Consider the following 12,919-nt stretch of genomic DNA (forward strand, 5'->3'; position numbering starts at 1 on the left):
CCTCTGGAGGTCATCAACCTTCAAGACCCAGACAAGGAGCCCCCTGCCCTGCTTGTGCCCACTCCTCTGGTACCCCATGCTGGGATCAGGTTCCAGAACATCTCCAGGCACAAGAACCTCACCCATAGGGTGATCAGGACCATATGTGTATGGAGGGGAACTTACAAGAGCTCCTGACAGAGGGGGGTATTGGACTACTGTTGCTTAATGTTTTAAGCAGTTTTTTGCACTCAGCCATTGTAGGCCTACCTCATTATAATAAAGTCAGGATTGAATCCACTTAGCTAGATTGTTTAGCATTTCTGTATAATACTGTCATTTAGATAACAGTGTATGCTGCTACAGTGTAGCCTTTGTCCGACTTGTTGACGCTGCTGCTTGCGTCAACCGCTGACGTCACAGTTCTATACAGGACTTCGCGTGCGTCCACGTTGTGGAACGTGCGCGCAGCTGATCTTTCTTTATTTGCCAGGAAAAGATGGCAGCGTCCGTGTGCCGAGTCGGGTGCACTGTGGGTCGAGCCCTAGCCAAAGCACGTAGCGTAAGTATTCAGGAACATCTTGGCATTTGAGGGGTCTGTAAGGAAAATAACGTTGTTGGTTGGTATCTGCATTTCCTTCACCACAGCGAAAAAAAGTAGGCCCCTGTGTAGGCTGTAGCAGAGGTATGTCTCTGGCTGTAGCTCGTTAGCGAGCTATCTTGGCTGTGTAACCAGACAAAGTGATAGCTAGCCGGTAAACATTATATTGGCAGGAAAGGCGCAACACATCACTGTAGATTACGTAATATGAGTGGAAATGTTGACATCATGTTAGTTAACCTATACCTGCGTTTATTCGATTTTAAMAACTAACCCAAGGTCATTTGGACCATCTTCCGCGTTGTCCTTAGCTATCTGCCCAATCGTTAAGTTAACCAGTTAGCTAGCAGATGTTGGTTACCTCTTGTCCAGATAAATGATGACAGTATATTTTAGTAGTCGACCAGTTGCGTTGCTGACTGGTAATCACATTCCACTGGCCATATGTTAATTTGAGCTCGCTAGAAAGTCATTATATGATCTTGGCTAACTATMAAGTTTATTTTGACTGCAAACTGTAGTGGGCTGCTATGCTAGCTAACCGGTGAAGTGTTTTCTTGACGGACCCTCACTGAAGATAAAAAAAATAGCCCCTCACTGTTACCTCCAACGTATTAGCTAGCAAGGTCGACAGGCTGTACATGTAAATTGGTAGRTATCACTTATTGTGGGATCAAGTCAGCAGATCACCCCACAAGCACTTTCTCTTGTCCATTAAATTTTTTTATTGGCCATGATGACATTGAGTTGGAAAAATTCATATTTTGCTGACTCTATATCCCATTACTACAAATTATTTCAACAATTTACATTTACATTTAAGTCATTTAGCAGACAATTTCATACATGGAATCCGTACACCAGCTGTAGTCTTTATCAACACAACCAAATTAATTTACTATTTGCTGAAGAATCTCTTTACAGCTGACTATCCTCTCCCTCTAGCCCATCCTGCTGTCTCTACGGCGTGGCCAGGCGACGGTGACCTACGCCCAGAGCCTTCTAGGAGCTCCGGAGACCCGTCTCACTGCCCTGGACAATGGCCTGAGGATCGCATCCGAGGAGACTGGACATGGCACATGCACTGTAAGGACCTCTGCTGTGTCATTGATTATACAATCTAAGTACTGTTCATGATGGTTTTGGGAAACGTTGCGTAATACAGTCACATTTCAGATGAACCTGGCTGTCTATTTGTTTGCGCAGCACGGTATAAGTTCCACCTGTACTCTCTCTCAGGTTGGGTTGTGGATCAACTGTGGAAGTCGCTACGAGACTGAGAAGAACAATGGAGCTGGGTTCTTCCTGGAGCATATGGCTTTCAAGGTACATAACAGCTGTGACATCTACCTTGAGTCTCATAAGGGATTTCACACTTAACTACTGCACCAGACTGGCCCAAAAGCATTTGACACTTTTCTGTTCTCCCCCTTTTCCCTTTGTTTCTTTTCCCTAGGGGACAAAGAAGCACCCCCAGATGGCCCTGGAGCAGCAGGTGGAGTCCATGGGTGCTCACCTGAGTGCATACACTTCCCGGGAGCACACTGCCTACTACATGAAGACCCTGGCCAAGGACCTGCCCAAAGGTGTGCCAACCAGACACAATGAGACAGGAATAAGGAATGGAGACTGTTTATAAGATGTGATAATTCAGTGGTGTGTATGTGGGGTGGGGTTCTTATAAGCCCCTGGTCATAGAGAGGGAGTGTTTGTGTATATACAGTGCATTCGGGAAGTATTCAGACCCATCACCTTTTACACATTTTGTTACATTACAGCCTTATTCTAAAACTGATCATTGTTTTTTCCCCTCATCGGCTCTACACACAACCCATAATGACAAAGCAAAAACTGTTTTTTAGACAATCACATAAGTATTCAGACCCTTTACTCAGTACTTCGTTGGAGCACCGTTGGCAGCGATCCTCTCAAGCTCTGTCAGTTTGGATGGGAAGCGTCACGGCAGCTATTTTCAGGTCTCTCCAGAGTTGTTCGATTGGGTTCAAGTCCGGGCCTCTTAAGGACATTCAGAGACTTGTACTGAGGACACTCCTGCATTGGATAGACTGTGTGCTTAGTGTCGTTGTCCTTTTGGAAGGTGAAACTTTGCCCCAGTCTGAGGTCCTGAGCGCTCTGGAGCAGGTTTTCATCAAGGATCTCTCTGTACTTTGCTCCGTTCATCTTTACCTTGACTAGTCTCCTAGTCCTTTGACCTCATGGCTTGGCTTTTGCTTTGACATGCACTGTCAACTGTGGGACCTTATATAGACAGGTGTGTGCCTTTCCAAATCATGTGCAATCAATTGAATTTACAACAGGTGGACTCCAATCAAGTTGTAGAAACATCTCAAGAATGATCAATGGAAACAGGATGCACTTGAGCTCAATTTCGAGTCTCATAGCAAAGGGTCTGAATACTTTTTGAAAAAACTTTTCTTGCTAGGTCATTATTGGGTATTGTGTGTAGATTGAGGTAAACATGTAATTTTATCAATTTTAGAATAAGACTAACGTAACAAAATGTGGAAAACATGAAGGGGTCTGGATACTTTCCGAATCCACTGTAGTTGTAAAGCACCTGTTGCCTTTTGGTCAATTATACTGAACAAAATAAARGCAACAATTAACAATTTGACAGTTACAGTTCGTAAGGAAATCAGTCAATTGAAATTAATTAATTAGGCCCTCATCTATGGATTTCACATGACTGTGCAGGGGKGCAGCCATTTGAGGGCAAAGGCCTACCCACTTGGCAGCCAGGRCCAGCCAATCAGAATGAGTTTCTCCACAAAGGGGCTTTATTAAACAAATGCTCATCACCCCTCCCACCCCCCTCAGACAGTCCCACAGGTGATGTAGCTGGATGTGGCAGTCCTGGTCTGTGGTTGTGAGGCCGGTTGGACTCCCTGCCAAGTTCTCTAAAATGACTTTGGAGGCAGTTTATGGTAGTGAAATTAACATTACATTCTCTGGCAACAGCTCTAGTTGACATTCCTGCAGTCAGCATGCCAGTTGCACCCTCCTTCAACTTCAGACACCTGTGGCATTGTGTTGTGACATCTGCACATTTTAGAGAGGCCTTTTATTGTCCCCAGTACAAGGTGCACCGGTGTAATGATCACGCTGTTTAATCGGCTTCTTGATATGCCACACCTGCCAGGTGGATGGGTTACATTGGCAAAGGAAAAATGCTCACTAATAGGGATGTAAACAAATTTGTGCYTATGGAACATTTCTGAGATCTATTATTTCAGCTCGTGAAACATGGGACCAACACTTTACATGTTGTGTTTATATTTTTGTTCAGTATAGTTTACTGTGCATGTCCTCTAGTTATTGTCGTGGCTATATATATATATATGTGTGTGTACTGAATCAGTACTCTATTCCCAGCGGTGGCGCTGTTATCTGAGGTGCTGCAGAGCAATGCCCTGAGCGAGGCTGACATTGAGCAGCAGAGGAGTGTAGTGCTGAAAGAGCTGGAGGAGGTGGAGGGCAGTCTGCAGGACGTGTGTCTGGACCTGCTGCACGCTACAGCTTTCCAGGGCACCCCCTTAGGACACAGTGTTCTGGGGCCATCCCAAAACGCCAGGTACACACACACTGAGCCTACCAGGGAATCTTATTGGGTCAGAGCATGCTAGGGCCAAGCCAAAACACTAGGGAAAGTCCCACATACCCGTTACAGCATCCTGTTACATTTCACAGCATTCCGAGTTAGTTTTGATCTGTCTCTTCCCTTCAGGACTTTGAGTCGACAGGATCTGGTAGATTTCATCAGGAGCCACTACAAGGCCCCCCGCATGGTGCTGGCAGCTGCTGGAGGTATGTCTCCCATACATTAACACTGCCATGTTAAGGCTGTGTAGAGAGGTATAATATGCAAATACAAACCGGCCCTGATTGATTGTTTTGTGTGTGTGTAATGTCGTCCTTGTTTGTAATGGCTCACTGCCRGTCTCCTGTGTAGGTGTGACTCACGAGGAGCTGGTTGGGTTGGCCAAGCAGCACTTCAGTGGCGTTTCCTTTGAGTACGAGGATGATGCTGTGCCTGTTTTGTCCCCCTGCCGCTTCTCTGGCAGCGAGGTGAGGAACGCTCCGGTCTCTGTCTGAATTTACCGATGTCTGAACAAGGGCACAGGCATCCCATCAGAGGGTTTATTCTGTCACWTCCACCCCCTTTCCGTGATTACAATCTTGTCTCATTGCTGGAACTCCCCAATGAGAGAGAGAGAGAGAGACTCTAATATGACCCGCCAAACCGTGCTTCTTGACACCCGCTCGCTTAACCCGGAAGCCGGCTGCTTCAATGTGACGGAGGAAACACCGTTTAGCTGATGACCGAAGTCAGCCTGCAGGRGCCCGGCCCGCCACAATGAGTCGARTAGGGCGTGATGAGCCAAGTAAAGCCCCCGGCCAAACCCTCCACTAACCTGGACAACGCTGGGACAATTGTGGGACTCCCGGTCACGGCCGGTAATGGGATGGAACCCCAGGCTGTAGTGATGCAGTGCCTTATACCGCTGCGCCACTCGGGAGGCCCGGGGCTTTTCTTCTTTGTTCTATTAAGAATGTTCATATTGTTAACCCTGCGTTGTCTCCCTCTTTGTAGATCCGCATGCGTGATGACGATATGCCCCTGGCACACATTGCCATCGCCGTGGAGGGTGCCAGTGCCGCCAGCCCAGACATAGTGCCTCTCATGGTGGCCAACTCCATCATTGGCAGCTATGACATCACTTTCGGTGGTGGAAAGCACCTGAGCAGTCGCCTGGCTCGTCTAGCCTCAGAGGAGAGTCTGTGCCACAGCTTCCAGGCCTTCCACTCCTCCTACAGCGACACTGGTCTGCTGGGCATCTACTTTGTCACTGACAAACACCACATCGACGACATGATGCACTGGTCACAGAACGCATGGTTAGTTGGGATTTACAATACGTACACTCAAGCGCTACACATGGATGCAGTCCTCGTCGAACACTGGTCCTCAGCCTGTGTATTTTTACATTTGATGGTAGTGACCCACCTTTTTCCTTTCTCTCCCTGAAGGATGAACTTGTGCACCACAGTGACAGAGAGTGACATTGCCAGAGCCAAGAATGCCCTCAAGGCCAGCCTGGTGGGACAGCTCAACGGTAAGATCTTTACCTCATGTAGCCCATAAGAAACTTCAATGGACATTTCAGAAATGTTCTCATCTCCAGCACCACACCAACATCAACATGTAAAAATTAAAAAATAATTAAAAAATTGGCGCATTTGTTTTGTATTGAAAGAGGAAGATGTGTGTTTCCAATGACATCGGTGTGATTTTAACCAATTGTGAGTAGGTGTTGCCTTCTAATTGGTTGATTTAATTGGAAAAACTCATCTTCCTCTTACTACAAAACATAGAAATGTGCTGTTTTTTCCCGTTTTAATGTTGGTGTGGTACTGGAGATGACATGGTGAACTAGTACTCCTTGGTCCCCACTAACACTGCCTTACTGCTCTCCTGTAGGAACGACACCGATATGTGATGACATCGGCAGACATGTCCTGAACTACGGCCGCCGTATCCCTCTAGCCGAGTGGGACGTCCGCATCAACGTGAGTACAACCCCCTTCACTGCACCACACATACGMCTGTTACACCCTCCTACCACCTAGAGGGTGCTATTTCTGCACCTCTTTCTTCCAAACCGACCCCCACTGCGTTCACCCACATTCTTCCTACCATCTCTGTCCCTGTCTCCCCCCCAGGCTGTGACGCCCAAGATGGTGCGTGACGTCTGCTCCAAATACATCTATGACAAGTGTCCCGCCGTTTCTGCTGTTGGTAAGTTACCACAAGGGATGTTGACTTAAATCGGTTAGCTGCCGAAAAATACCTTTGACTGGTCATGCTTATCGGTCTCTAGGTTTAAAAAAAAATCTTATCACATGCGCACAGCTTACAGAGCCTAGTTTGAGAAACGGAATAGCCTATCACCTGTCAGACAGCACAAGAGCAGCTCCTCAAAAAGCCGGTACAGGAGTGAAACGTGCTTTCGTAAGCCCAGTCATTGCGCAACAAATAACTATTCTAAATGCAATCGAGTGTAACTGTTGATGGCCATGATTTTAGAGCTACTTTATTTCTCCATCTCAACACATAATTAAAGCACACCTCCCATTCGTGTGCGTAGACCATAGTCAGCGGGAGGCTATCAGCGCGTCACACGCCACTTTGCAATGTGACCTTGAGGCAGTAGAATTGTTTGAAACCTGAACGTTTTACTTTAGTTCATAGAGGCAATTCTTACCTTGCTTCAAAGTAGCCTTGCCAAAATCCAAGTGGGACATATTGTTAATTGGAGCCAATTATTTTATAAAGTCTTCCTCTTGACATTAACCAGCAATTCTTTCCTGTTCTATTGGTTTTCATATCAACTTATTTTTGTTGTCCAGAAGCACAATCCTAGTCATATTAACAACCCATTGTAGTTGTTGCTATTAGAATCCCTCTGTTTCTGAGATTTCTAATATGGAATCGCTCGCATTAGGTTTAATTTAACCTTTATTTTAACTAGGCAAGTCAGTTAAGWACAAATTCTTATTTTATAATGACGGCCTACCCTGGCCAAACCCGGATGACGCCGGGCCAATTGTGCGCCTCCCTATCGGACTCCCGATCACGGCCGGTTGTGATACAGCCCGGGATTGAATCAGGGCCTGTAGTGACGTACGTCTCTAAGGCACTGCACTGAGATGCAGTGCCTTAGACCGCTGCACTACTCGGGAGCCTTGGGTGCGCTGTTCAGAACAGTGTTTGCCCACTATTGCATTTTGGCAAATGTTTGAATGTTAAATTGTCTGCTTCATTACAGGAGGTGGATGTTAAATAATAGGCTATAGTCTTTTGACTAAGACAATAGGCTTGTTATTGTTGCATGTTTCCATTAAGCTCTTAATGAAAAATGTCAGTTCCTTGTATGCATGCATAGTTTGTTGATCACTATTTTACCTTGGTAAAAAATTAAGTTTGTTGACCGGTTAATGATGGTCGTCATTCGGCAGAAAAATTTACAGAAATTTGCATCCCTAGTTACCACACATCAGTATTCCTTCCAAGCAGCCTTTGCACCTTTATCCTCTTGTCTAGGATAGAGTCTGGAAGTCCAGACTCTATCCTTCTCTCATCTGTCTTTCTCTCTGTTGTACAGGCCCTATTGAGCAGCTGCCTGACTACAACAGGATGCGCAGTGCCATGTACTGGCTCCGCTTCTAAGATCCCCCATAGTGTTGCTACGCTCCTCCACTTCCATACTCCTCCCATCACTGCAAGAGTAAAYAACCGAGAACTGCCTCAGCTCATTAGCACAGACCAGTATGGACTCCAGGCCTTCTCTCCATCTCTCCTCTCACTACTTCAGTTCTAGTTGGTTATGAGGGAGAGAACCATGGTGTGTTGAGGGTGTGCATAAGTTGAGTGTTCTATTTCCTTGTATTTGTCACTGATGATCTTGAAAGATTGTAATACAGAAGATTGTTAGTATCACTGAGCCTTTTCAGGCACCTGGTACTGCTCTGGAGAACAGAGGGGAACACCTGAACACATGCAGTGTACAATCATAGCACTGTACAACCAGTTGTGGAGAAGTATTTATGAATTGAGGTAATGTTTTGTTTCTGTCCTATTGTACATAAACTCATTCTGACATTCAAGTAAAACGTGTTTGTGAGTCATTGTCCCACACAGAATTAGATTAGTAAGAATTAACATGTTATGATCTATCCTTGTTTTTGTATCAAATGGCATAATTCCAGTATTTAGTTCTTGTTCTAATTCAGCCACAATAGTTGGGTTAAAACTCCTGTTCCTCTGACTTGAGCTGCAGGGACCACTTCTACCCACCAGAGGMACAAGATCACTCCAGTATGAACTGATCTTCTAACACTGTCAATGGTATGAACATGCTTTATTGACGAGGGAGGAGATTATCAGTCATGAAATGACATGTCTTCCAATGTATAAAATATTTGACCTATGAATATCAAATGTTAAGTAGATTACAGATCTCTCCCATTGTGGCTGATAGAATATCAGTAATTGCCTGGATGTCCCCACAGATTACACAGGATCAGTTAGACAAAAGGAAAACATTGCTATGACTGAGGCACGAGTGATGTGACACCCCATCTATCTGRCACTAGGGAAGAGTAAACAAGGGATATGTACTGTAACTTCACCTGAGCAAAAATAACCAACAATTTAAAAGATTTTACAGTTCATATAAGGAAACCAGTCAATTGAAAAAAATTCATTGGGCTCTAATCTATGGATTTCACATGACTGGGAATACAGATATGCATCAGTTGGTCACAGATATCTTACAAAAAGGTAGGGGCATGGATTTWAAAAAATGGTATCTGGTGTGACCATTTGCCTCACGCAGTGCGAAATCTCCTTCACATAGAGTTGATCAGGCTGTTTCACATAGAGTTGATCAGGCTGTAGATTGTGTCCTGTGCAATGTTGTCCCACTCCTTCAATGGCTGTGCGAAGTTGCTGAATATTGGCGGGAATTGGAACACGCTGTTGTCACGGCTCCCCTGCAGTGCAGGGGGCTGTTCCTCCTGCAGGCAGAGGAGGGTCGTTAGTGATTGGAGTCACCTGGGCTCAGGGTATTTAAACTGCTGCTTCACTAATCTCTCTCTCTCTGCTCCTCCAGGTATGATCCTGTTTTGTTTGTTCCTTTGTAGTTTTGCATAGTTTTCACTCAGTCATATTCACACACACAGATTCACGCATCCATGCACTTTACATACACCTTACATTATGATACTTCCACACCTCATTCCTTTTTCTTAGTTTAAAGTTAATAGTTTGGTTTATAATAAAGAACATTTTTAATTGGCCTATACCTGTTGTTCGTGTCCCCTCATTTTTGTCACAGGCTATGAGCCGGCCTGTGACAAGTGGGGGCTCGTCCGGGACAGTAGTTAACTTGGGTTAGTTTAGTTCAGATTGCCCCCCCAAAAAATTGTTTGAGGGGATGTTTTGGTTGGGCCAATTTTTTTTGAAGAGAGCATTGAGCGCCATGTGTTCTTTTGGTTCAGATAGCTTGGTASCTAAGCAATTCACTCTGGGTTTTCTGGGTTTTGTTCAGGTGGGAGTCCTCTCCTGTTCAGGCTTATCAGCGAGTGTCAATAGGAGGCTCATGGTGTTTTTGTTTTCGGTGGCAGTGAACGTGGGTAGAGCATCCCTTTTCCCTTACATTGGCTCGGGAGCACCTCCGTGGTTATGGGAGGGCCGCCAGTTTCTGGTTGTCTTTTCCACTCCACTGGTTTTGTGTGCATAAAACCCCACCACGTGACTGCACGAAGACCAGGGCCAGTTAGTTAGTTGTTTTTGGAGGATAGTGGGGTGTGGCTCCTGTCCTTGAACCCAGACTGACAGCAGGTGAGTTGTGTGTTTTTGGAGCATTTGTAATAGTTGTATTGGTTGAGGAAAATGTCTTCCATTTTGAGTAGTTTTGTTCACGCTCCTTCCGAGGTAGTCTTAGAGTTGTGTACTAAGGAGCAGTTAATTGAAATTGCTGAACATTATCAGATTGAGATTGTTGATTAAAAAAATTAAGAGACTGTTAAAACTAGCTTAAAGCAGGGTCTTAGGGAAATGGGTGTTTTTGGCGGTCAGTCTGCTAGCAGTGAGGGTGCAAGTTTTCAGTCTAGCCCTTCATTAACTTTTGAGCAGCAGAGGGAGCTGTTGCAAATGCAGTTAGAGAGAGCGATTGAGAAATGCTAATAGACCAGAAYGACTACCACAGTTTGATGTTTCACAGAATCTTCGTTTGTTGCCTAAATTTGATGAGTCAGATCCAGACACATACTTTGCTTTATTTGAGCGTATTGCGGAAACTAGAGCTTGGTCAGATTTGGACATGACTATGTTGTTGCAATGTGTACTTACAGGTAAAGCACGTGAGGCTTTTGCAGCACTGAGTGTAGCTGACAGTAAAGTTTTTGCTKAAGTTAAATCAGCAGTTCTGAAGGTCTATGAGCTTGTGCCAGAGGCATATCGTCAACGTTTTCGTTACAGGAAAAAGTTAGATTCACAAACCTATTCTGAGTTTGTTCGTAATTTGACTTCTGCATTTAATCGTTGGTGTACAGCTTCTGAAGTTAGTACTTTTGAGGGTCTGTCTAATTTGATTGTGTTAGAACAGTTAAAAAATTCTGTGTCTGACCAGGTTGCTACATACATGAATGAACGTAAAGTTAAGTCTCCAAGTGATGCAGCAATCCTTGCAGATGAGTACAGGCTAACGCATAAAAGCCATTTTGAGTCAAACAGTGACATGTACCATAAAAATAACTTTACTCCTAGGAATAGTAGGTCACCTTTTTTTGGAGCTTCTTTCCAAAGGCCTCAGCAGAAGTTTGGGTCTGGAGGACTTAAAGCACCGGTTAATGCTAATACTTGTCGCTACTGTTTAGTTGAAGGACATTGGAAGAAAGATTGTCCTCGGCTTAAATCCAAAAAGTCAGGTCAAGTTAAACCTGCTGTGATGGCAGCTTCTGTTACAGCCTCTGACCACCAGGGTGAGCTGTTTTAGCCACTAGTTGAGTGTGATTCTCAGTCTTCCCGCTGTGATTTTTCAGCCTTTATTCCCGCMGTGATTTTTCAGCCTTTATTTCAGATGGTGTAGTGTCCCTGGTAAATGGCAACCAAAATGTTTCAATCAAGATCTTAAGAGACACTGGAGCTTCAGATTATTTTATTCTGGAATCTGTTTTGCCGTTCTCTAAAGAGTCTGATACTGGCAGTTGTGTAATGGTATGTGGTATGAGTTTAGTTCCATTCTCTTGACCTTTACATGAAGTTACCCTAAAATGTGGTCTAGTGGAGGGTGATGTAGATGTTGGGGTTAGACCCCAGTTGCCAGTAGAGGGAGTCCACATGATTTTGGGGAATGACTTGGCAGGTAGTAAGGTGTGGGCAGATGGCAAACTAAACATCTGTAAGAAGCAACCTTCAGTGTCCCCTGCAAGGGAATCTCCGGKTCAAACTGTCTCCTGAGGTATTTCCAGTTTGTGCGGTTACCCGCGCGGCCTCTCGTAAGGAGATTGAGAGTACAGAAAGTCTTGAGTTGCCAGTCAAACTCCAGACAGAACAGTTGACTAGTTCTAGAGATTCATTGATGGCTGAGCAAAAGGCCGATACTACTTTGGCTGATCTGTTTGATAAAGTGGTTCCTGATTCAGTGGTGAGGAATAGTGCTCAGTGTTATTTTCTTCTTGATGGGCTGTTGGTCAGGAAATGGGTTCCACYCTATGATCAGGGTCTAGGAGAACCAGGTCATATGGGTGTTCGTAAAACTTATGATCGCATACTTTATTTTTTCTGGCCACGTTTAAAGCGGGATGTATCTCAGTTTATTAAAACTTGTGATACGTGTCAGCGCACAAGCAAGCCAAATSAGGTTGTAAAGCCTGCACCTTTGTATCCAATACCAGCCGTAGGGCAACCTTTTGAGCATCTTATCGATTGTGTTGGGCCATTACCAAGGTCCAAGTCAGGTCATAGCTACTTATTAACTGTTATGTGTCAAGCAACTAGATATCCGGAGGCTTTTTCCTTGCGTACCATAACTTCAAAATCAGTAGTTAAAGCGTTACCTCAATTTATTTCAACATTTGGGATTCCAAAAACCATCCAGTCAGATCAGGGGTCTAACTTTACCTCCCATTTATTTGCTCAGGTTCTCAATCAGCTTAAAGTTAAACACAACAAGTCTACTGCGTTCCATGCCCAGAGCCAGGGAGCTTTGGAACGGTTTCATCAAACTTTAAAATCCTTGCTTCGTGCATACTGTACAGAACTGTCTGCAGATTGGGAGGAGGGGTTACCTTGGCTGTTACTAGCTGCTCGGGAAGTCGTGCAGGAAAGCACAGGGTTTAGCCCAAATGACTTAGTGTTTGGTCATAAGGTGCGTGGGCCTTTAGCAGTGTTGCAGGATGGMTGTTTGCCTGAGGAACCACCRCGGAACCTTATTGACTATGTAAATGGTTTTAGGTTGAAGTTGTATAGGGCTGGTGAACTAGCGAAAGAAAAACTAAAATGTTCTCAACGGAAAATGAAACTGAAATATGACGGACAGGCTGAGCTGCGTGAGTTTAGTCCCGGTGATCGTGTACTTGCTCTTCTGCCTCTAAGTTCACCTTTTCAGGCAAAATACTGTGGTCCTTTCACTGTGTTGCGTAAAGTGTCAGATTTGAACTATCTTATTGAAACCCCTAGTCATAGGAAGTCCTCTAAATTATGCCATGTGAACCTGTTAAAATGTTATCACTCCTGTGATCTAAGCAAAGTTG

General features: G+C 44.7%; 1 protein-coding gene across 1 annotated transcript; it reads left to right on the forward strand.

Moving 5' to 3' along the window:
- The first annotated feature begins 431 nt into the window (after nucleotides 1-431).
- LOC111969905 (cytochrome b-c1 complex subunit 1, mitochondrial) lies at nucleotides 432-8,134 on the forward strand. Its single transcript, XM_023996287.2, has 12 exons — nucleotides 432-541; nucleotides 1,526-1,666; nucleotides 1,820-1,906; nucleotides 2,037-2,166; nucleotides 3,974-4,172; nucleotides 4,326-4,405; nucleotides 4,551-4,666; nucleotides 5,193-5,497; nucleotides 5,630-5,715; nucleotides 6,081-6,169; nucleotides 6,323-6,398; nucleotides 7,765-8,134. The coding sequence occupies exons 1-12, from the start codon at nucleotides 479-481 to the stop codon at nucleotides 7,827-7,829; spliced, it is 1,437 nt and encodes a 478-aa protein (XP_023852055.1). The 5' UTR covers nucleotides 432-478; the 3' UTR covers nucleotides 7,830-8,134.
- The last annotated feature ends 4,785 nt before the right edge of the window (nucleotides 8,135-12,919 follow it).

This window comes from Salvelinus sp. IW2-2015, linkage group LG11, assembly GCF_002910315.2.
Source record: "Salvelinus sp. IW2-2015 linkage group LG11, ASM291031v2, whole genome shotgun sequence".
NCBI classification, from domain to species: Eukaryota; Metazoa; Chordata; class Actinopteri; order Salmoniformes; family Salmonidae; genus Salvelinus; species Salvelinus sp. IW2-2015.